The 25,129-nt window shown below is 32.9% G+C and overlaps 2 protein-coding genes across 3 annotated transcripts in view; one reads left to right on the forward strand and one right to left on the reverse strand.

Moving 5' to 3' along the window:
* LOC139486754 (aminopeptidase N-like) overlaps window positions 1-25,129 on the reverse strand; it is a 41,836-nt gene that overhangs the window by 6,592 nt on the left and 10,115 nt on the right. For both annotated transcript variants that reach the window (XM_071271692.1, XM_071271691.1), the window contains 12 exons: window positions 24,859-25,026; window positions 23,261-23,378; window positions 21,917-22,037; window positions 20,349-20,503; window positions 7,994-8,107; window positions 7,151-7,285; window positions 6,494-6,559; window positions 5,868-5,933; window positions 5,250-5,410; window positions 3,904-3,995; window positions 1,616-1,749; window positions 1,077-1,132 (listed from right to left, as the gene is read on the reverse strand). In XM_071271692.1, coding sequence (XP_071127793.1) covers window positions 1,077-1,132; window positions 1,616-1,749; window positions 3,904-3,995; window positions 5,250-5,410; window positions 5,868-5,933; window positions 6,494-6,559; window positions 7,151-7,285; window positions 7,994-8,107; window positions 20,349-20,503; window positions 21,917-22,037; window positions 23,261-23,378; window positions 24,859-25,026 — 1,386 coding nt within the window. The remainder of the gene's footprint in view (window positions 1-1,076; window positions 1,133-1,615; window positions 1,750-3,903; window positions 3,996-5,249; window positions 5,411-5,867; window positions 5,934-6,493; window positions 6,560-7,150; window positions 7,286-7,993; window positions 8,108-20,348; window positions 20,504-21,916; window positions 22,038-23,260; window positions 23,379-24,858; window positions 25,027-25,129) is intronic.
* Window positions 8,800-17,765, forward strand: LOC139485446 (uncharacterized). The gene is made up of 5 exons (XM_071269940.1): window positions 8,800-9,149; window positions 13,704-13,827; window positions 14,609-14,726; window positions 15,271-15,407; window positions 17,129-17,765. Exons 1-5 carry the CDS (start codon window positions 8,948-8,950, stop codon window positions 17,421-17,423), a joined length of 876 nt encoding a protein of 291 aa, XP_071126041.1. The 5' UTR covers window positions 8,800-8,947; the 3' UTR covers window positions 17,424-17,765.

Consider the following 25,129-nt stretch of genomic DNA (forward strand, 5'->3'; position numbering starts at 1 on the left):
GCACTTTTTGCACTGAAACCAAAGAAAGCTTATTGCATATTTTTTGGGAATGTATATATAGCAAAAATATTTGGATAGCACTTCAAGATTTATTATTAAAATGTGGATTTAGCCTTAAACATATAGAGGCAAAAGATGTTATTTTTGGTATTGGGGAAATTTTTGACCCATATAATGTAGTACAACATATAATGTTGATTTTAAAATTTTATATTTATAGCTGTAAAAACTCAGGAGAAAAACCTTCTGTGAAAGGTAGTATTGCATATTTAAAATACTGTATAAGAATAGAACAACATACAGTAAATTTCTTATCTCCTACACAAAAAGAATATATAGATAAAAAATGGTTGCCATTACAATCTGTCCTAGGTGATTTAAATATTTTATAACTGGTACGAAAATTATAGTTATATTTTGTTGTATGTCTTGCTATTTAGAGTTGTCATATAATAATAATATCTTTAAGACCATACTTGAAACTGTACATGTGTGTAATCCTGCTTGATTGTTTTCTGTCTTTATGTCAAAAATAAACAAATTACAAAAAAAACATAGGACATACTGATTTCATTAAAACTTTTACGAATTTTATGTGACTGTCATACAAGTGAGATGTTAAGCTAGCAATGAAACCAGGTTTAATCCACCATGTTCCCCTAAAATGTCCTGTTCCAAGTCAGGAATATGGCAGTTATTGTCACATAGTCCGTTTCTATGAATGTTGGCGTTGGTTTATATAGCAGTTCAGTGTTTCGGTTGTTCCATTTTGTTTCCTCTCATAGTTGATTTGTTTCCCTCAGTTTTAGTTTGTGACCCGGATTTGTCTTATTTAAATCGAATTATGGCTATTAAACAGCGGTATACTCAAATTGCTTTTATTTACCAAAGCAATGCACTACACTTTGGACGTTTCTCATCTCAATAAATGTTTATACAATACACCATCTTTTTAAAAAAGCAAGACCAAGTCATGTGTAAAACATATATGTTTCTGAAGTCGACTTTGAATTTCGTCATACAATCTGACGGTAGTAAATTCAGACGTTTTGCGTGGGATTATTTATAATACTTACTTATTAAAAGCCCATGCATCACTTATGAGAGCAGCTCTGTTTACCACGTGGATAATCTGCATTTAAAAATGTATATGGTTATGGTGTTCCCATTTCATATAGGTGTTAGGCAAATCTATTGATTACTGTTACATAAAATTGTATTACTTAGTGTATATATAGAAGATCAATGATCAATTTGAATAAAGCAAAATATTTCAAGAACAGCAAAGTAAGCATCTAAAAACTCAACAACGTTAACATATAAAATAGCCCACATTGTGATTCTCATTCATTTATCGATATTTTGTATCCAAAACTTTTGTTATCATTATACACTCAAAACACTGACTTCTTGGTTAATGAGCTTTTACAATATTACATCAGGTAGACAATTTGATTATAGCAACTCTTATTACATCAGGTAGCCAATTTGATTATAGCAACTCTAACTTTATCTATAGTGCCAATTAATCAGATTAAATTAAAAATATATTTAGAAATCTAGGGTATAGAATGAAGCAGAACAGCTAAAACAAAAAGTAACATAAACTGCTTACATTATGATTTTGATTAAGTTGTTCATTTATTCTATTCCAAATTGCTTTATCATAGTTTACTCGGAAATAACCATATTCCTGGATATTTAAAATAATCCAGCTGTAGTTGCTATCTGCAGTTTCAATGCTGATATCTGGAATATGATGAAAACTCATGAAACTATGCAAATATTATTACACATACATTTAAAGTAAATACAGACAGATATTTGGTATCATCGAAATGAGACGACAACTATCAAATATTCAAAATGACGAGCATGTATGCAACTATAGATCACCCGATGGACTTATCCAATGAGCGAATCCATATTATACAGTCCATTATAAAGACCAAAAATTAACAAACGCGAATTCATTCAAACGAAAAAGTCCACCCTAAACATGTGACAGCAGTATTACAGCAAAATATAAACAGTTGGAGTTAGATGGAGAGGCCTAATATTTTACCGATTGGAACGAAGCATTCAAATCAGCTACTTGTAATATAAAATCGAAAGAAAAAGGGCATTGTTCTAAGATATCTGAATATTAATGAATGCTTGTTAAATGAAAACTAGCCATAAACAAGAATGTGTCCAAAGTACACGGATGCCCCACTCGCACTATCCTTTTCCATGTTCCATGGACCGTGAAATTGGGTAATAATCTAAGTTGGTATTAAAATTTGAAAGATTATACTATAGGGATCATATGTACTAAGTTTCAAGTTGATTGGACTTCAATTTGATCAAAAACTACCTTGACCAAAAACTTGAACCTGAAACTCCAACTTTCATTTTCTATGTTTAGTGGACCGTGAAATTGGGGTCAAAAGTCTAATTTGGCTTCAAAATTAAAAAGATTATATCATAAGCAACAAGTTTACTAAGTGTCAAGTTGATTGGACTTCAGCTTCACCAAAAACTACCTTGACCAAAAACTTTAACATAAAAACTCCCACTTTCATTTTCTATGTTCAGTGGACCGTGAAATTGGGGTCAAAAGTCTAATTTGGCTTCAAAATTAAAAAGATCATATCATAAACAACAAGTCTCCTAAGTTTCAAGTTAATTGGACTTCAGCTTCATCAAAAACTACCTTGACCAAAAACTTTAACCTGAACGGACGGACGCACAGACGGACGCACAGACCAGAAAAAAATATGCCCCTCTACTATCGTAGATGGGGCATAAAAATGTTGTCTCATCTTCATCTATATAAGTAACTCCAGTAAAACAAATGCATAACAAACACATTCTAGAAGTGGAAAGTTAATGTCATGGCAAATTGGAATATTCATAATAAACGTACAATTTCTATTATAGGAATATTGAATAAGGACCCTCCTCCTCGATGCAACGAAAACGTTCTTGTCACGACAAACGGAAAGCCTGACAGTTTAGAGGTAGACATGAAAATCATCCTAAAATTGATATTTAACATTGAGGTTGGGATTCATCGTCCATAGTCCTCTTGAAGTTGTGCACCAATGACCCATAGAATCAACTATTTTGACCCTGAGATCGATGTTCAAGTACCCATAAAGGGCATGATGATTATCGACACGTTGTCTTACGGAGATTGACCAACGTACCAATTTCAAAAGAACACGTTTTGGTCAGAACAAGGTTTTAGCATTTGATTTGATTTTTGTTTTTTTAACGCCACTTTTAAGCACCGCATTTAGGCTATTTCGTGGCGGCCAGTTTTTATTGGGGAGGGGGACGCCGGAGTGCCCCAAAAAAACCCAACCGAGCTTAAATAGGAAAACTGACAATCCTAGCCAATAAAGATTGGAGTCGAGTGCATCCGCACGAGCGTGGTTCGAACTCACAACCTCAGTGTTGACTGGCTAGTGTTTACAGTAGTAACGACTTAGACCTCTGAGTCTCGGTCACCGAGGCCCCTCAAGATTTTATAAAACTAGAAGATACAAAAGAACTGAAACAACAAAAGAGAAAAGAAAAACACTACTTAAACAATATATCTTCCTTTGCGAAAGTGAAGACATAATTGACATTTTCTAAAATGTTACATAGAAAAATCAATGTCAAATTCCATTTGCCCGAAACCGTTGAAATAATGAAAAAAAGGGGCATGGGTATGTAAACAGGCACAAAAGATGGCCAACGTCGGATTCTGTGTCAATCATATAAACTTGCTCAATAACTATACAATTAAATGGCAGACTGCAATCACTTAAAAGGCACCATTTTATTCAAATTACCTTATGTATCATGATATTATATATCAATATGTAACATGTAAGAATAACACAAATTAACTATAATATCAATTTATGTTACCTGTCGTATTCATCCATGTAATATTCCTGTAATCTTGTTCAAAATCGGGATGCACATTTGTCGTGTAAGTTACTGGAATTTCCCATAAAAATCTGTAAAAATTATCACCACTACATAAAAAAATACGACGTTGCAATTTGCATTACAAGCTATAGCAAAACATTTGTTCTACAACACATTAAACTACCATAAAGCTTTCAAAATTAATAATCAGAAGTACGCTCGAAAATTAGGTCCGATTCCATAAGAAACTTTGCCCTAATAGGTATAGTTTTGTTCAAGTAATCATGCGTTATAATTCTATGCGACTGTCATACAAGTGAGAGGTTTAGCTAGCTATAAAACCAGATTTAATCCACCATTTTCTACATATTAAGAAAATGTCTTTACCAAGTCGAGAATAATGACAGTTGATTTCCATTTGTAAGATATGTTTGAGCTTTTGATTTTGTCATTTTATAATGGACTTTCCGTTTTGAATTGCCCTCGAAATTCGGAATTTGTGCTATTTTAGTTTTCATAAAGGACATTATATTGAATTTACGACGGTCATTATAGACTAATAGATAATAAGTTGCCTCTGTGATACAGTTCACACGGTCCGAGTAAATATTTTTATTTTTATTATAAATATGTTTTCCTTTACTCGAAGTAGTTTATAAATCGTTATTCTGGAGACCTTCTGCAATTGTTTGCACCTATACTAAGTCAAGAATCTGATGTTCATTAGTTGTCGTCTGTTAATGTGGTTCATAAGTGTTTCTCGTTTTTCGTTTTTATAGATTAAACAGTTGGTTTTCCCGTTGAATGGTTTTACACGTTTAGTAATTTTAGGGCCCTTTATAGCTTGCTGTTCGGTGTAAGGAAAAGCTCCATGTTGAAGGTCGTACCTTGACCTATAATCATTATGGTTTACTTTTATACATTGTTACTTAGATGGAGAGTTGTCTCATTGGCACTCATACTAAATCTTCCTATATCTATATTATGTTATATCTTGATAAGTTTAAGCCGACTGAGATTGACATAGAGCATCAGCAATTGTTATAAGGGCACCATCGATTGTTATAAGGGATATACGTAAGATTAGGCGGTATATTTTGGTTGGTAAATTACACATCAATGTCACTATTTACATTTTATTCAGAAATACATGTACTTTTATTACGTAAATTACCATAGATACCACGATTAAATTTTGTATTTACGCCAGACGCGCGTTTCGTCTACAAAAGACTCATCAGTGACGCCCAAATCCAAAAAAGTTAAAAAGGTAACAGTGAAACAATGCAAAATTATACCAAATTTAATACCACTGGACCAACTTTCTGAAATAAATGACTTACGTTTGATTGGTCTGACTGGTGTTTCTAAGTAGGAAACGTTGCTGTGTTAAATTGAAACCATTACTTGTAGTTGACACAGTGACAATAGGATAATTTTTCTGTTCAACCCATGTATCCATTACTCTTCTGACATCAATATTAGTACCATTAGCTTTAGATTCCTAAAACGAGGATATGTAACATTGATTGATTGTTGCTTTCTCAATGTCCGGTTGTAATCTTTTTTAAGAAGATATGAAATACATTATATAATAACATTTTCCATTTGAATTCAAGGGCTATTAAGGCTCGTAAAAAAAAAAATTAAAAAAATTAAAAACGGAATACCTAGGTCACACTAGGCACAGTTACGATCTCTAAAAAAATGCAAATTTTTACAATCGTAGTGCGATCGTGTAGATCACAGTTAGGTCGCGGCACGGTCATGGTGAGGTATTCATGATCGTAATGAACGTGACTACTTTGAACATGTTCAAAACAATCGTGGTGCGGTAAAAAGCCATCCACAGATTTTAAAGGTTTGGACGTACGAAAATATTTAGCAGGCGAACATTTAAAGGAGTATACTTCTTATATGAACCATATTTTATAATACATGTATACTCAGTATTTACATACATGTGATAATGCCATCCACAGATCGTCATGTTGAGCACTGCCATATTCTCTATCTTTGATGTAATCCTACAGAAAGCAAAAAAAAAACAACATGCAGTAAAGTGTACATAACTTTTGTAGGACCATGAAAAAAACTAGGATACAAATTCTTTTATAGATACATCGGACAACAAAAGGCTGATCATATTTGCAGGAGTATGGATAATGTCTTTTCTTTTGAAGTCGGAATCTCATTAATACAATGTAGGAATCTTTTTTTTTTTTTTTAAATATTATAGTAGCTAATAAAATAAATCCAGACAACATATATTTTTTTGCGTTTATCGCTTTAGATGACAGAGTTGATTTCCAAGCACAAAAACAACCAATGCTGATAATAAAAGTGTTTTTGTCAACTTAATTAGAAACAGTGGAATTTCGTTTTAACAATTGAGTTCTTTCGTTTATACATCTGTTTCACATGCTCAATATTACTCGAGTCGTGATATTGTCTTTCCTTTTCCCAATTCAAATATCAGATGCATCTTATATTTTGTTCAAATTACAGAAATGACATTTTTTTTCAAGATATTCGCCTATATTTACAATATAAGCATTTTAGTAAATTAATTATACATTGTACTTACCCGAAGTCCTCGACGGAAATTTTCCTTTCCCAAGAAAAACCACATCATCCGAATGACAGATGCTCCCTTGAAAAAAAAATACCAAGAAAATGGAAGCATAAATTATTTTACCATTTCATGTGTGTTTGTGTGTGGTTTTTTTTTATTACGAAATTCATTGAATTCATTGTTCCATAAGCGTTTCAGCAAAAAAAACAAAAAAAAAAACAGCAAAAGTTCTTATTTTTTCTTTTGTTATTTTTTACAATGATATTATTACGAATGAACAGTTAACGGACAGTTTAACTTTAAGAAAGCTAAAATCTGAACGCAAGTAATCTCTGTACATATGTCTATTTTATTTACAGCAAATTTAAACTACAAATCGAATGGTTTAACTTATGCACTAGTCAGTTTGTGCCCTTACTAGCTTGCTGCTCGTGTTAGCCAAGGCTCTGTGTTAAATGACGTACTTTGACCAATAATGGTTTACTTTTTTTACAAATAGTGACTTGGATGGAGAGTTGTCTCATTCATTGGCACTCATACCAGTGACATATTCTTATATCTATTTAAACCAGGTGCTTTAAACATCCATTATACATGTACTTGTCTATGGAAATATACACATTTCGTCTATCTGTAAATGAGAATAATAAAACAAGAAATAAAACTTACCTTAAAGTATGTAATGACGTCAAAGATGTTATTGATATCATTCGGTGTCCACACTTGTTGATATATAGGTCTAGAACTTTCCAGGCTGTCTGTGTCAAACGAATACTGTATACAGTCTAATGCCATGTAGTTCATCTAAATGGATACATTAAATTATGCATGAATGCAATAATAAAAGTATATGCAAAATTTTAAAATGAAACAAATATATGAAGAGATGATGTGTCAACGAGTTTGGCTGTCGGATCAAGATTCATCCAGATGCCATCTAGAAACAGTCAAACCTGATTATAATTTACAAATGCTAAGAAATTTTACAGTTTGTTAATACCAATTTGACAGAAAAAAATCAGTCATTTTATTTTTATTGTTTTAAAGATGAACCAAACATAGTAAAAAGGCTCCTTAAGTCGTTACTAACTATAATTAATTTGGTTGTTCGTTGTTCGATTCTTTATAGTAACAGCTTGGTTAGATGATAATCGTTATGAAAACTTCAAACGACAAAAGCAAGAATATCGTATTACTAAAAAGAAAAATACGTTGCTATATATCATGACAGATTGTCCTATAAGCATCTAATCAGACCAAAAGCAAAAAAATGTTTTTATATCTGACCCCGGCATGTTAATACCGAATTTTGTATGTGTTCAGTAATGTGATTCGTAATGGGTTTTATTTTCGTACATTTCGCAAATAAGATAACTTCGCATAAATATATATCCTCGAGTTATTGATCCTTACATAAACATTATGTCACTTTATCAAGGGTCAGTAGAGGAGAAATTTTTTTTGGATTACATTTGAAATTATATTGAAATGTTTTAAGATAGAAGTCCTTACCATATCCCAATCAGTTTCCACCATATCTACTCCAACATACTCAAAAAATGTCGCAAAGCCTTCGTTCAGCCAAAGATCGTCCCACCATTTTGGGGATATCAGATTTCCAAACCACTGAATTCGAAAGAATAGACAATACATTTTAACAAATGCACAATATTTATATTAGTTTAAGTGGCATTGGGTTGCTGTTCGTTGGTGTGGCTTAAAGCAAACACCAATCAAACACCCTATAAATCAGTTGTTACTATATAGATAACGTTTGTGATGCATTACCCTTCTTTCATTTGGACTTTATAACTGTACGAAAAGTCTGAACATTATAGTAAAGTTTAATTGTGTTCTTCTTTTTCTTCAAATAACTAACGTTTTTTTTTCAATCTTACTGCTAAATATTATTCTCATTTCAGAACACGATAAAAAATATCTTATTAATTTCAATGCACCAAGTTTAAAATGATATCGATAAAAAGTTGCTGAATCAGAAAAATCATAAATTTGCCGGACATATCAACGCGTGTCAGCAAATATGCATAGCTATGTAATAATATATAAACGAATTAAAAACATTTGTCAATGATGAGGACGTTTTAAACTTTTGTTGTATTTTTTTAATATGTGTATTGTAAAATGATTGAATAATATTGTGTAACATTTTATAATTTTTGTTGATTATTTTTTTAATATGTGTATTGTCAAATGATTCAATAATATTGTGTAGCATGATATAAGGTTCATGTACATGTAGTATGTACATTGTTCATGTATACAAACTGTGTCAAGTGGTGAGCTATTTGATATCCATTCACCCATATAAAGTTTGAAATCACGACGTTAGCCTAAGGTCAATTTAAACATCATCAAAATAGATTCAACAATATAATGATCGAGCAGTGACCAGGATATATCATTCGTTTCTAAATATAAATGTTACTGAAGTAAAATAAGAGTATAATGAAGTTCGTGTATGTAAGCTTTGTTTCGTTTTATTTGGTGAGATCTGCAGTAACGCAGAATTGCATCCCGGACTCAACAAACCAAGCGAGTTGGAGTAAAGAAGTCTTTCCGAACCCTCAAACGGACATTGGAAGGTGTGGAAGGGATTGTAAAACGTCGTGGATTTGTGATCCAGGGCAAATATTGTCAAGTCAAAGAGGTACTTAGTCTTATTTAGTGTATTTTAAATCGTATTTTCACTGTTTAAAGTGTCTAGAGTCCAGAACATACATGCAATATTTGCCACTGGACGTTAAGCAAACAACAATCAATCAATATAATCACACGACACTACTGGTGACAAAGGAGGACATTGTTGTATAACCAAGCTGTGAGAAGGAAAAAACAAAACTTCATTTTTTTTTTAAAGTTGCAGTTTATTTTTTATAAAATGTTGACTACAAATAGAAAATATGGTATGATTGCCAATGAGACAACTCTCCACAAAAGGCCAAAATAATGAAAACACTGGTATTGCACCTCTTAGGAGTGAAGGTTTACTTCATACAGATCCCTTGAAAAAAGCTAACATATTAAATGAACAATTTAAATCAGCTTTTACATATGAGACCAATACAGTTATCCCTGACAAAGGTCCATCAACACATCCAATAATGGACGACGTAGACATCAACAGAGAAGGCATCTATAAATTAATTAAAAATATAAACCCAAAAAAGGCAACAGGACCTGATAACATTACTGGAAAAGTTCTTAAAAAAAAACATCAACACATGCACAGACATACTCACTCTATTTTTCACAAAATCAATGCAAACAGGAAAAGTACCTCACGATTGGAACCACGCAAATGTAACACCTGTTTTCAAAAAAGGAGACAAACATCATCCTGGTAACTATCGTCCAATTTCACTAACATGTATTTCATGCAAATTATTAGAGCACATAATTGCAAGCAACAGTATGAAACACCTTGAATCCAACAACATGATACTTTATGACTTGCAACACGGCTTCAGATCAAATAGATCATGCGAATCCCAAATAGTATCACTAATTCACCAGCTGTGTTCAAATAACGACAAAAACATACAAACCGATCTTATCATCATGGATTTCGCAAAAGCCTTTGACAAGGTTCCACACAACCGTTTACTATATAAACTTAAATTTTTCAGTGTATCAGATCAAGCCGCAAACTGGATAAAATCTTTCCTTTCAAATCGTACACAAACAGTTATGCTAGAAAACCATTCCTCTGACAACATACCAGTTACATCAGGTGTTCCTCAGGGCACTGTATTAGGTCCTACATGTATACTATTTTTAATATATATCAATGACTCACCTGACTACTTACATCACAGTCAAATCAGGCTCTTTGCTGACGATAGCATCATTTACCGACAAATAAAATCAACATCAAATTGACTTAAACTCCAGGAAGACCTAGAAGGGGCAATCAAATGGGAACAAGCCTGTCTAATGCAGTTCCACCCTGATAAATGCAACATACTTCGAGTGACCACAAAGAAAACACCTCTCCATTTTTATTATAACATGCACGGTCACATTCTTGAGTCAGTTGAAAATGCAAAATATTTAGGTATAACTATTTCATCAAATTTAAAATGGAACAAACACATTCAGAACATGACATCTAAAGCAAATAAGGCCCTTGGATTCATCAGAAGAAATTTAAAAATAAACTCAGTAACCATCAAAGACCGAGCATACCAAGCCCTTATTAGACCAAAACTTGTATACTGCTGCACTGTCTGGGACCCTTACACAACAGAGAACATTTACTCGATAGAAAAAGTCCAAAGACGTGCAGCGAGATATGTATACTCAAACTACAAATATACTGAAAGTGTAACAAACATGATTACCACACTTCACTGGCCAACATTACAAGAAAGGAGACTCAAAAGCAGATTAAATATGTTCCATAGAATAACAAACAACAAAATTGCCATACCACATACTGACATATTAATTAAAAGCCAATCAATCAGGTCTAGCCAGGAACAAACATACCGACAAATTCGATGCAGCAAAGAAAGTTACAAGTTTTCATTTTTCTGCCAAACTATAAAAGACTCGAACAAATTACCTGAACCAATAGCCTGCAGCACCACTACTGAGTGCTTCAAGGAGAAACTCACTAGAGAGATGCTCCTTGACACTTACAAACACCTACATGTTTAATATGTATCTTGTTTTTATCTTATACCAAAAATTAAACATAAAAATTGAAAAATATTACTTACATATACATTCGTATTATATAATCAAAGTACTGAAGTACTGAACATCGGATGACCGCAGGTTCTTGTGGATGGTCAAAAGCACATGTCACAGAAACAGATCACATCTCTATACCTGAAACTTGGGTTAATTTACAGAGATATTTTTTTCTGATACAAGTTCGTGCTTGGATGATGAATAAATGACAGGAAATTCAACCTCACCGTAATAACTATTATATTGTAGTGCAAGAAATCAGTATACCTTGGACTATTATACTTGTATAATAATAGTCGTAGAGAATACACTGGTTTGTTGTTATAATATATATTATTAATATTTCGATTGCATGAATGTACCGATTATCAGGTTGTCTGCATGTTGATATCGTAAAATATCAGCTGCGAGACATAAAATTAAGCTTTTTGTCGAGTAAGCGCAGCGAACGAGATCAAAAAGCCTTTATATTATGTCGAGCAGCTGATATTTTACAATATTAATATGCCGATAACCTGATAATCGATTTATCGGGCTGCATTTGCGTCTTTTGGAAGTATTGTCTTAGTTTCACCAGCAACAGGAAGTTGACTTGATAAGTTCGGGTCAAACTTATCAACGTCGGTTCAAACATTATGACGTCGCTGATATGTCAGGGTCAAAGTTATTAAGGCCAGGTCAACGTATTTGACGTCACAAAGCCGTGATATGGAGTTTTATTAAGAGCTGAGCAGATTGATATAGACAGTTGGACGACCGATAAATATCATTTTCATCTATTTGTATATATGATAATTCTATTCTACTATTATTATAGTGTAGTGCAAGTGCATGGTGGACACTCTTCTGTAAAAAAATCAAAGCCTTAAAGGCTGTAAAAGCAATTGCTGCCATGTTAATGTTTTGGGACACTTTTATTTTTCATCTACATGTACATATATAAGAATAAACCTGACAGGACATGGTTGTCTAGTGAAAAGCAAGAAGGTTTTGACTTTATATCAATAAAAGACTTAAGCAGGAAATCATTTTTAATATGTTTTATATTTCACAAGGAGACAACAAGTTTACCAGGCTAAAGTTGGGGGTAATTATGGATTATCCCCTGGTAGTGTTTGTAACTGGGCAATAATTACTTTTATTTATTTAATTTTAACAATTTTCATAATTAATTTAAATTAACCATTCAGTTAAAACATTTCACCTTTCGAGACACTAATGTTGAAAAATGGGACAGAAATAAAATAACTTACAAGACATAAACATGTAAAAAATAAATATATATTTCAGCTTACTAAAAATATATTTTCATAGTTTTACTTTGACATCATTTCTTAAAACGAAGTCCCATACATAATTGTTCATTTGATATGTGTCATCCTCATGCGGTACGAGAAGTTTTCATGTCGCTAAATAGTCTTCTTGTCGCTTAATTTATTCTTCTTATCCGTTCTTGACGCTTCTTGTCGCTAAAAGTTCTTCTTGTCGTTATTAGTGAGACCGCTATTTTTAGATTACAGGTGGTCATTTACACTACACGTATAACCTGTGTAGTGATTTTTATTTTACGATAAATTTATGAATGAACGATAATTTTATGAATGAACAAGAGCACCTGACCTCTTTCTGAAACACCAATTAAACATATAAAATCGTATTTATTAAGATATAATTCAGTCAAATTTTCACCACTAAATCAACAACTGAAATGATTCCATATTTTGTTGAAACATCGTACAACCGGAGAACAGAAATCGCAGGTATGAAAATGCACTTTTTTCACTGGTGTTGAAAACCCAAAACTAATTTGACTAGAATTTATGAATGACGGAAATTTAAGCGATAACAATACATCGGAGTGACCTCAAGGTCATCCTCTGTAAAAATTGAAAAATTATTACGAAATCAAAAAATATATTTTTAATCATTAACAATATTGTTAAACCAGGCATGCGCCGGAAAGTAATCATCAACCAGTTGATGTTTTTCTGTATATAAAGAAGACTAAAATGACACGGAAATTAACAAAGTTCTATAGGTCACCGTACTGCTTTCAACAATGAGCCTGACCGCATAGTCCGTCAGCTACATAAGGCCGCGAATAATTAAGAATGATTTAACAAATAACACACAAACATTCAGAATTTTCTATTTTTCTATTTTAAATGTTAAGGAAATCCATAGAAAAATGCATTAAATCGTGAAGAGGACACGGTGTTGGTTTAAATATTGTTTATTTAGATATAGATGTCACCTAATATATTTGTTCTATTCAAATACTTGATCTACTGTACAGATGATAAAATAACGGTAAATTATTCATGTGAAAAGAAAATATCTTGAATTATATAGAAGTTATGAAGCAATTACCCGAGAAAAGGTTAGAAAGAGATGATTGGAATTTAAATACGCATAAATGATACTTATAAAATGTACAACATGTACAATATCCCAATTTACAGGTTTGGCCAATGTTTGTGTATAATTCATCTTTACTTTTTTTCAGCGGACGAACTCGACTCCTTTATAAATGAGATTGCAAACTCTGGAAAATGCGAATGCTCACAGTGCTCCGGGCAAGATGGTTTTAATATATCTGTGGCTTTGGTTCCAGTCATTAATAGTGTAGGGTATGTTTAGATCTACAGAAAATTAACCAGTAACGAAAATTTTATTTATCAGTCACTTATTATACCTATAATACTATAAACTTATTTCTTAGACCTTGATATCATTTCATTTATTTTTAGAGCATTATAGAAAATACGGCAATTCTTCAAATGTAATATTTAGATTCGCTGCTATTAAAATCATGTACTTACTATTACCCTTTGAGAGTTAAATATTAATTGAAGTGGAAATTTGCATAATCTTTTGCACCATATTAATAAAATAATTCTATGTTAAAGTTATTTTTAGATTTATGCAACTATGGTTTTTATATTATCTAATGTTAATGTATGGACACCTTCACAATCCGTCTGACTAAAACATAATCTTGTCATGAACCATTTCACATTTTAATCTGAACATGATATAACAAAAAAATAACCTTAACGATGTACTTGGGTGAAATTAAAAAAAAAGAAATATATAGAATTTAAAGTTGATATTTTAAGTCAGAAGAGCATTAGTAAAGAAAAATGAAATAAGCTAAAAAAAATCCTTTTTCAGGTAGTTGATGATTTTATCAAATGACGGGTAAATGCCGACTTAGACTTGTACCTTATATTTAGCATTGGCATTAATGCTAGGAATCACTGAAAGCAAGTTAAAGGTACAAGTAATTAATCAGTTTTGTTAGTTTTAAGACAACTAACAAGTTTCGAAGGTTTATTATTCTTATTAAAATCAACCGTGGCGATATATAAATCTTGAATTGCTGATCTTAGTTTTTGAACAATATTGCAGATTTAGTGATAAGGAGACAAAAGCAAGGGAATTTGCAGAATATCTAAGAAAAAAGACATGGAATTTTCAAATCTGTGGTAATAACATTGTCATATTAGTATCCAGAGATGATAGGCAGGTACGTGTATTAATTATCCCAAACTTCGTCCCTTATAGTGTGTAAGTTCGCTTGAATATAAAACTCTCTTATTGCATCATCATTTTTTTTCTTCAGATTTTGACACTGCTTGAAGAACAAGACAATAAGTCTGTAAAACTAGAAATAAATACAATACCATACATATTCAATAATCATTTATAAATACCGAAAATAACTAGGTAGATTATGACACATTTATATGAACTACATGAATATACATATAAATGACTTACATGTATGGTTTAAATGCGGTTAACATAGACGCAGAAACGTTTTACTGATATTTGTTCCAACTGAATATAGTGTTCAGACTATAAATTCTCTAAATACAGTTTATTCATTTGAAAAAGGGAAAGTTTTTAGTGTCAGGAAATCTGTTTTCTTTCTTAATGCATATCTTATACGCATTAATTTGACACATTTCCGAATCTGTGGATTCTATTAATCTATATCGTCCTAATTAAGATGCACTCAAGTAAAAATGTACAGGAGTAAATAAGTTCGGTATGTTGTACTTATATAGGTTTATACAGACGCCGGTCCGTTGGCATACCAATCACTCACTTTAGATTGCATAGAGGAAGTATACGAAAATGTTAGACCTAGATTTACTGAAGGCCATTATTATGAAGGCTTGCGGGAAATGATAGAACATTACAGGTAATGTATGGTAGAGTGAATTTTCCTTGCTTCCTCCTCCCAATAAAAAGGGTGATTAGGAATAGGAATATGGGTACTTTGGTCTTCTACCTGACCACAGAAAAACCTTTGCTAAAGTGGGATGTTCATTTAGCTGTGCGTAATATACACGTACTAACAACCCACATCCAGTAAGAATAGGGATGTTAAATCCAATGCCTCGTTTAAAGAGAGTGCCACTCCCTCTGCACGTAAAGAACCCGTGAAACAACTCATTTATGTACAATGTATCCGTAGATGGCATGTTGGAAGGCAAACTTTTGGCCATATCCAATAAATTCTCGTTTTCTAGATGCAGTCAAAATTTCCCCTACCACCATTCCCGAGGGCATCTTTTATTGTGTTTATGCCCCAGCTACGATACACCTACGATAGTAGAGGGGCATTATGTTTTCTGGTCTGTGCGTCCTTTCGTTCGTCCGTTCGTTCGTCCGTCCGTCTGTCCCGCTTCAGGTTAAAGTTTTTGGTTAAGGTAGTTTTTAATGAAGTTGAAGTCCAATCGTCTTCAAACTTATGAAGTGCTCTTTCAAATTTTAATGCCAAATTAGAGTTTTTACCCCAATTTTACGGTCCACTGAACATAAAAAATGATAGTGCGAGTGGAGCATTCGTGTACTGGGGACACATTCTTGTTTATAGTTAATTTGTTCTAGTCCCGAATAGTTATGGAATATTTACCACTGGACGTTAAGCGACCAAAAAATTATCAATCAACTTCTCTTTTTCAAACAGTGGCTAAATTTCCTTCATTCTTTATCAAATTCGCTGTACTATAGTATTATAGCTTCAAATAAGTTCTTTTTAGGTTTTCACAACAATAATCATATTTCATGTATTTCGAAAATATTAACAAACTATTATTGCTTAGAGATTCTTAAACACAGCTATTTTGATAGAATTTAACATAATGTTCGTTATTATTCAACACAAGGAATGTGAAGAACATTGTTTTAGACGCACATTAATTTATTTCGGTTAAAACATCTTTCGGTACTATATTAAAAAAGAACTTGAAAAATTTGCAATATTGTCTTCCTTAGCAATATGGAACTATTTTTGATAGTAGGGAAATATATGAAATTTTGTAATCTTCACTAAGAATGAAAAATAGACTCCTTTATATTAAAAATTCCAGTGTTTTTTTTTATAACCTACTGATTTTAACGCTGTCAAAACAATACAGAGAAAAATTGTGCCATTCATTTCGGCAAGTAATCAATTAATTCAACCTAAATCTATAAATATATTAAATCTTATAATTGACCACATAGTAACTGCATGGTTACAAGCTTAACTCCTGTTCGGGTGTTGTGTTATTTCACTGATAATAAGGATAAAATATAAGTAAACACAATACAATGGTATACGCACATTTTTGTAAGGATCTCAAGAATGAAACCCCACGATTAAAAAACAGTATTCCTCCCAAAAGATATTTGGTACCTATCAGAATACATATCAACATCAAATCCTGAACTTGCTTAATGGCTTAATAATACCATTTATTAATATTGTCAAAAGCTATCAGTTCAGGCACTATGATAGACAAACTTTGAGGTACAAACTTTAAGTCGGTTAAGAGCTTTACAGAGTTCATGTTTACTACCTTAATTTGTACATATCATGCCCGACTCTTAATAAAATTTAATTACTTACTAACATATTTGAATGTTTATTTACAGAACCACATTAGAAAATGGTAACTGTAACCACATAGAGACAACAGACGGAGTAGTCGGTGTTATAGTTGGAATTGCTTTTGGTGCGGTTTTTATATCTATTGTGATAGTTGGTATGTGTATTTGTCGGCGAGGAAGTGGTAGCTGTTACGCAGCTAATACGGGTCACTACGGAAACCATCATCGTCATGGGGGAGGAGACGGCGGTGGTGGTGGATTTTCAGGAGGCGGAGGAGGAGGATTTTCTGGTGGTGGAGGAGGAGATGGAGGGGGCGGTGGGGGTGGAGGAGGAGATTGAGGGGGCGGTGGGGGCGGGGGATTTTAGCCGGTATAAAAATAAAGTAACAAGTGCAATGTAAGCCACTGTTCCTGCATTAAGCCATATAGATGGTTAGTGAGAATGCCGAGCATTAAATACCAGCTACAAAGAAGAGTTCTCACAAGTGTCAAGCTTTAAGATATTTTTTCTTGACATCTTATTTCAAATGATTATTATACATGTTTTGTTTTCAACACTGTAGACGTTTCACATACAAGTACATGACAGACCAAATTTATTTACACTTTGTATTTTGCAAGCCTTTATTTTTCACCCTTTGTTTTACAATTGTTTCATTTTCTTGATAAATATAAGAAACTATTTATTTTCATTATTGTTTTTGAATTGAATCTAAAAAGAGATTGGAATCGCGCCTTCGAAAAAGAAAAGCAACAAATGAAAGAAAATCATTAAATCTAAATGACTTTTACAATAGATTTACTGACTTATTCCTGTTCAATAAGAAGGTCTTTAATTTTTGTAACATACTTTAAAGATAAACACACTGTCAGGAATATGCAAAGGAGATGTGGTATGGTTGTCATTGAGACTTTCCGTCAGAGTCTAAAAAACGGTGAGTATACGAAACAATAGGTAACCAAACTGCCTTCAACAGTGAGTAAATTACATACAGTATAATCGGCTATAAATGACCTCAACATGACCTAATGCTGCTCTTTTGTCTCAATTTTATTATTTTATGATTTATTTTCAAACAAGAGGCTGTCACAACGACAGCAAACCGGATTTATTAACATTTATTTGTGTCCTGGCAATATCACAAGAACCATTACTGATGAATGGTGAAAGTGAAAATTGTCAATATCAAATTTGACCTCCATTTTGTCATCAGTATCAACATATTAAAATTTGAAAAGCTTAGATTGAATGGTTCATGAGTAAATGCAACAACCTGAATGGAAACGCTATTTTACGATCTTTCAAGAACCATAACTCCTGAACGGTAAAAGTCAAAATCGTCATTATTGAACTTGACCTCTATTTTGTCATTAGTAACAACATATTAAAATTTCAAAAGCTTTGGTTGAATGGTTCATGAGAAAATGCACGGACACGACGGGAAAAACCATTTTTCAATCTTTCAAGAACCATAACTCCTGAACGGTAAAAGTCAAAATCGTCATTATTGAACTTGACCTTCATTTTGTCATCAATAACAGCATATTAAAATTTCGGAAGCTTTGGTAGAACAGTTAATGCATAAAAGCACGGACACGACTGGAAACTCCATTTTTCAATCTTTCAAGAACCATAACTCCTGAACGGTAAAAGTCAAATTCATCATTATTGAACTTGACCTCCATTCTTTCATTAGTAACAACATATTAAAATTTGGGAAGCTTTGGTAGAACAGTTCATGCGTAAATGAACGGACAACTCCATTTTTCAATCTTTCAAAAACCATAACTCCTGAACGGTAAAAGTCAAAATCGCCATTATTGAACTTGACCTTCGTATAGTTGTCAGGAATAACATATTAAAATTTTAAAAGCTTTAGTTGAACGGTTCATGAGTGAATGCACGGACAATATTTGATTGCCGCCCGCCCGCCCGCCCGACAGCCCGACTGCCCGCCCGCCGTATATCCCCAAATCAATAACCGACATTTTTGTCACAAAAATCTGGTTAAAAAAGTCCAACAAAAAACTATGACAGACATCAAACAACGGTAACTTTTGTGTAACAGATTCCTGATTTGGGACAGGCGCATACAGAACGTGGCGGATTAAACATATTTGCGCCTCATCCCTCCTCTCAAATTGTCTAAATTAAAAGATCCTTAATGTAGCAAAGCAAGTATATTATTTATATCTGACTTTCAAATAAAGAATGCACATTTTGGCATCCAAGTTAAACGTATTTCATTGAAACATGGAATCAGCCTATTTCTGTCCATCATACAATGATGAAGACAGCAGTATATGGTGGTGGTAACATAAGTCTTTAGTATTGATAGGTTTTTATGACTTAACATCTAGCTGCAATTATTTCATACACATTCAGGACGAAACTATTGCAACCGTTATGAGTTATTTCAATGTTGTTAATAGGTTAACCTGAAATTCGAACATCCCTTATTACAGAAAAATAAAGAACTCACGCAAACACAATTAATAAATAAAGGAATAATTCTACAAATAAGATATACATAGATTGCGACCAGAAAAATAATGACGATTCTCACAAATGATTTTGTAAGATATTTGACTGACCATATGAGCTAACTCACGTGAGACAACAAATACTGTAAAAATATGCTGACTGACTGGATATTTGACTTGCCAGATGAGCTAACTCATGTGAGACGACAATTACTGTTAAGATATGCTGACTGACTGGATATTTGACTTGCCATATGAGCTAACTCATGTGAGACAACAAGTGCTGTAAAGATATGCTGACTGACTGGATATTTGACTTACTATATAAGCTAACTCATGTGAGACAACAAGTGTTGTAAAGATATGCTGACTGGCTGGATATTTGACTTATCATATGAGCTAACTCATGTGAGACAACAAGTGCTGTAAAGATATGCTGACTGGCTGGATATTTGACTTATCATATGAGCTAACTCATGTGAGACAACAAGTGCTGTAAAGATATGCTGACTGACTGGGGATATTTGACTTACCATATGAGCTAACTCATGTGAGACAACAATTGCTGTAAAGATATGCTGACTGACTGAGACAACAATTGCTGTAAAGATATGCTGACTGACTGGATATTTGACTTACCATATAAGCTAACTCGTGTGAGACAACAATTGCTGTAAAGATATGCTGACTGACTGTGGATATTTGACTTATCATATGAGCTAACTCATGTGAGACAACAATTGCTGTAAAGATATGCTGACTGGCTGGATATTTGACTTACCATATGAGCTAACTCATGTGAGACAACAATTGCTGTAAAGATATGCTGACTGACTGTGGATATGTCAGGATGATAAAACATTATACTTTCTCTATACGTAACAAGGCCCCAGTTTTCCATAGCTCCAGCAGAGAAGTCAGGTATAGCGATCATATCTGCAAAATAATTTAAGTGCTGTCACTTACTCTTGGGAAACGTTTCGTGCAGCTATCAAGTTTCAATTAAGTTTGTCAGATTCTGTTGCTTAAAAAGTTATCAAATACAAAAATAAAGCTGGTTAGTGGAAATGATTAGTTTTGGATGAATTTTGTTATGATTGCAATTCGACAGCAGTTTAAGGTAAAAACTTTGTTTATGTAAACATACTGTATATATAGACCGGTTCGCCTCCTTTTTTTATAGTTTTTTTGTCATTTGGTTGCTGCATCATGGAAGCGTACCATAATATTATTCTGTTAATATTCATGAATATCGAACAGCCAGTTGCAGGATCACAGGAGCATTGGCTTGCAACCTTTCGTAGCTGATAGAAGTATACACTTCGGATACAACACCAGACATAAAATCTCATCAAAGATACCAGCCTTATAATTGTGTACCCAGACACTCGTTTTGACTGGAAAAGATTTATCAGTGACTGGCGCATAAAGAAAGTTAAAAGGCCAAATAATAAACAAAGTTGAAGCGCTTATTATTACAATACCTGACATTATTTCAATTTATTTAAACCTTGTCAAAATGACAAGTACCACTTAAAATCAAAATTTCTTTAGAAAACCAACTCCTGTCTTTATATCTACTAGAACACACCCGCGAAATCGCGGGCATCCAGAGCGTAGTTGAAAGTATGTAAAGTGTTGTTGGAAGAATTATGTAAAAAAAAATTCAGCAAAAGTATCATAAGTCAAAGGTTATTGGGGACAGGAAAATGTGTTGTTTTTTTTTATCCCTCCTTTATTTCCAAATTCCCAATTTTGGTTTTCTATCAATTTCAATATGAACATAATACATTTAGTGGGGAATTTCAGCAAAAGTATCATAAGTCATAGGTTATTGGCGACAGTAAAATGTTTTTTTTATATCCCTCCTCCTTTACTTCCAAAATTCCCAATTTTTGGTTTTCTATCAATTTCAATATGAACATAATACATTGAGTATGTTCTGAACATTTAAGTAAGGAGCCTGTAATTGTTGATTAATTTGTTGTGGAAAGAAAAGAAGCGACACCAAAAATGAGGTCTTCTCGTTTAATAGTATAGATTGGGCTTAAACATGGTCACGTGTATATTTTATGCTTAAAACACACATGTTTCATGTCTCTCTCTAGATTCGCCTTATGTGACGAGGCAACAATACCACTATCGAAGTTATAGTTTGATATGGCTGATGTTGTCGATTGGCCTAGATCTAAGCGATTAATGCTGTAGTGTATCAAAGGTGTGAGTTCAAATCCCGTTGAGGGCCAAACATTTGTCAACAGAAAAATCTAATTACAACGCTGTTGAGTTCAATTTTCAAACTTATATTATAGCATATTCCATTATTGTTATATCATGTTTTTGACATACCTAGTTTTGGTAACGGATACTCAATTTCAAAATAATCTTCGAATTCATCTAGAAGTCTGCTACCCACCCACAGGGAGTAGTTGGTGTGTTCTATATACTCCTTTCTGGCAAATGTCCGGAACTATAAACGATCGAAAGTCAAAAATCATAATACTTAACAGTCAATTGAATATATATGTTAATAATTATACAATATATGCAAAAATTCTAAAGTGATTTGTACCATGTTAAAAAGAAAAAGAAAAGACCAAGTTAGTTTTTTTAATTACTGAAAATGTTGTCGAAAGAAATATGTGTAAAAAATTATTCCAGAAAACGACACAAGTGATCACAAGTGCGTTAACTTAGTTGCAAATATAATTTGCTTAAATTAAACAAAACGTGTACATCATGTAATGACAAATATTTTTATGGGGGATAAAAAAAGCAACAAATGTCTTAAAGAAGTTGAATTGTCCAGAGCTTGCAGTTTTGCATTGATACCCGTTTTACCACGCATATTTATGTGTACCGCGCATGTTTATGTGATAGTCATTTTATGTTTTTTTCTGATTACGAAAAATGCCTTTTTTTAGTGATGCTTACAGAACTTTTGAACTGTCAAAACTGATCTGCAATTACATTTAAAAAAAGTAAATGTATTTTATATTCAATTTGCTAATTTAAATACCTACATGATTTTAAAGATACTCTCATATCTCGATTTGGAATTGCTCTTGCATGTTTTATATCAATGTTAAATCACACTAGTCTATTAGTATGTTTATAACTTGAACCAATGGGTGCGACTAAAATAAAGTATTGTCTTGGCTTGTTTATGTTTCGATTTATATTGTATGTAATATAATAATGACACTTAACTGTTTATTCTGATATAAAATGGGATCTCGTAAATAAGAAGGCAACTAAATCAATCGTGTCATTTGGACAAATCTTAAAAAGGGAAATAATTTGGACAAATCTTAAAAAGGGAAATAATTTGGACAAATCTTAAAAAGGGAAATAAAGAAAGTATAAAATGAGGTAGTCAAATTGAAGAAATAAGCAATAGGAACATGGTGCAATTTAAACTTTATGAACAAGCTTAAAAAAACAGAATACAAATAAACTAATATCATGTATTGCTACAGTATATAAACTAAATCCTATAAAACTGATTAATTTTCGTTGTTTATGGCACCTTACATCGTCCAATTTTATTGTCAAGCCTGATAATAAAAATGTGGTGTAACAGTTACACAATACAGAGTTTATTACAGTTGTAAATTGAATTATAACAATATCTGTTTAACATTAAGTGAAAATGTTAAATAATTCCTACAACAACTAGGTATGTTTGCTTACCGTGTGATTATATTTGGTTGTATTAACTTTATGTGGAAAATCGCATACTGCAAATGCCAAAAGATAAGTTGGCATAACAACGGTCTGCTCGAATATATCAGCAAAATATCCATCAGTGCTATTAAAAAGAAATATTTACGAAATAGTCATTTCGCAGAAACTATCTAATACATGAATAAAAGGAGATACGTCAATGGAACAGGAATCCTACGACAACAATAACTTAAAAAGACATCTTAAAACACTAATGGGAGTTTGGAAAATCAAGAAATATAACAGTATGAGATGATAAAATTTCAGGCATCTGGCTAAACCAACTTGTCAGACAGGGGCGGATTCAGCCATTTTTAAAATGAGTATGTCCCAATCCACGATAAAGGGGGGTCCAAACTATATGTCCCCATTCATAGGCATTGTTCGTCAAATTAAAAGGGGGGTTTCAACCTCAAGATCCCCCTGGATCCACCACTGTCAGAGATCTCTACTCCTTTCCTAATCTAACAGTCTTGTAAATGTTTGATATTTAAAACTCCTCAAGGATAAAACCCATAAACTATAACATTTAAAAGCTTAAAGAAATCGGGTATATGTGACTGTTGAAACAAAAGGCAAATATAAGATAAAACAGTTACAATTTAACTTCCGCTATATAGATGATGTTCTTTCACTGAATAATTCAAAATTTGGTGACTATGTGGAACGCATCTATTCCATCGAGCTAGAGATAAAGGATACTACAGATACAGTTAAGTCGGCCTCATATCTTGACTTACATCTAGAAATTGACAATGAGGGTCGGTTGAACACAAAACTTTACGACAAAAGAGATGATTTCAGCTTTCCAATTGTGAACTTTCCATTTCTTAGTAGCAACATTCCAGCAGCACCTGCATACGAGGTATATATCTCCCAATTGATACGATATTCCCGTGCTTGCATTTCCTATCATCATTTTCTTCATAGAGGGTTGCTGCTCACAAGGAAGCTATTAAACCAAGAGTTCCAAATGGTGAAGTTGAAATCATCCCTTCGTAAATTTTACGGACGCCATCACGAGTTGGTTGACTGTTATGGAATAACCGTTTCACAAATGATATCGGATATGTTCCTTACGTCATAACTACAATCCCCTTCCCTTTCATGAATGGGACCTACCGAATTAGACTATTTACCGGATTTGTTATCACATAAACAACACGACGGGTGCCACATGTGGAGCAGGATCTGCTCACCCTTCCGGAGCACCTGAGATCACCCCTAGTTTTTTGGTGGGGTTCGTATGGTTTATTCTTTAGTTTTCTGTGTTGTGTCATGTGTGCTGTTGTTAGTTTGTCCTTTTCATTTTTAGCCATTGCGTTGTCAGTTTGTTTTAGATTTATGAGTTTGACTGTCCCTTTGGTATCTTTCGTCCCTCTTTTACAAATTAAAATAGAAAAAATATAACACTAATTATAATAATGCTATTTGTCAGCTGCAGAGAACGTTATGTATAATAAGTATCTGTATTTGTAGGTATTCCAGTTTCATCATTAATAAACAGTCATGTTTTAAAAATAGCTTAAAAAATAACAAATTTATCAAACAAATTTGCCCCAAACCTTTGTACTGTGTCGATCTTTGGCATATTTGACAATGTTATCATGTCTGACACAGTATCGTTTCGTCTCTCCAGAGTTATGTTAAACGTGGCTTTCAGAGCTGGTTCATCAAACGAAGGGAAAGACTTCCTAGCATCTGTTGGTTGAAACTGTGTGATAGCCATATATCTGTAACGAACACAATGAGATGTAAACACTTTCGATATTCAGCTTCATAATTTTAATAAGCTTTGGATTTTCAAACAGTTTGACCTCTAGCATCACCGATGAG

Source organism: Mytilus edulis, chromosome 8 (assembly GCF_963676685.1).
Source record: "Mytilus edulis chromosome 8, xbMytEdul2.2, whole genome shotgun sequence".
NCBI classification, from domain to species: Eukaryota; Metazoa; Mollusca; class Bivalvia; order Mytilida; family Mytilidae; genus Mytilus; species Mytilus edulis.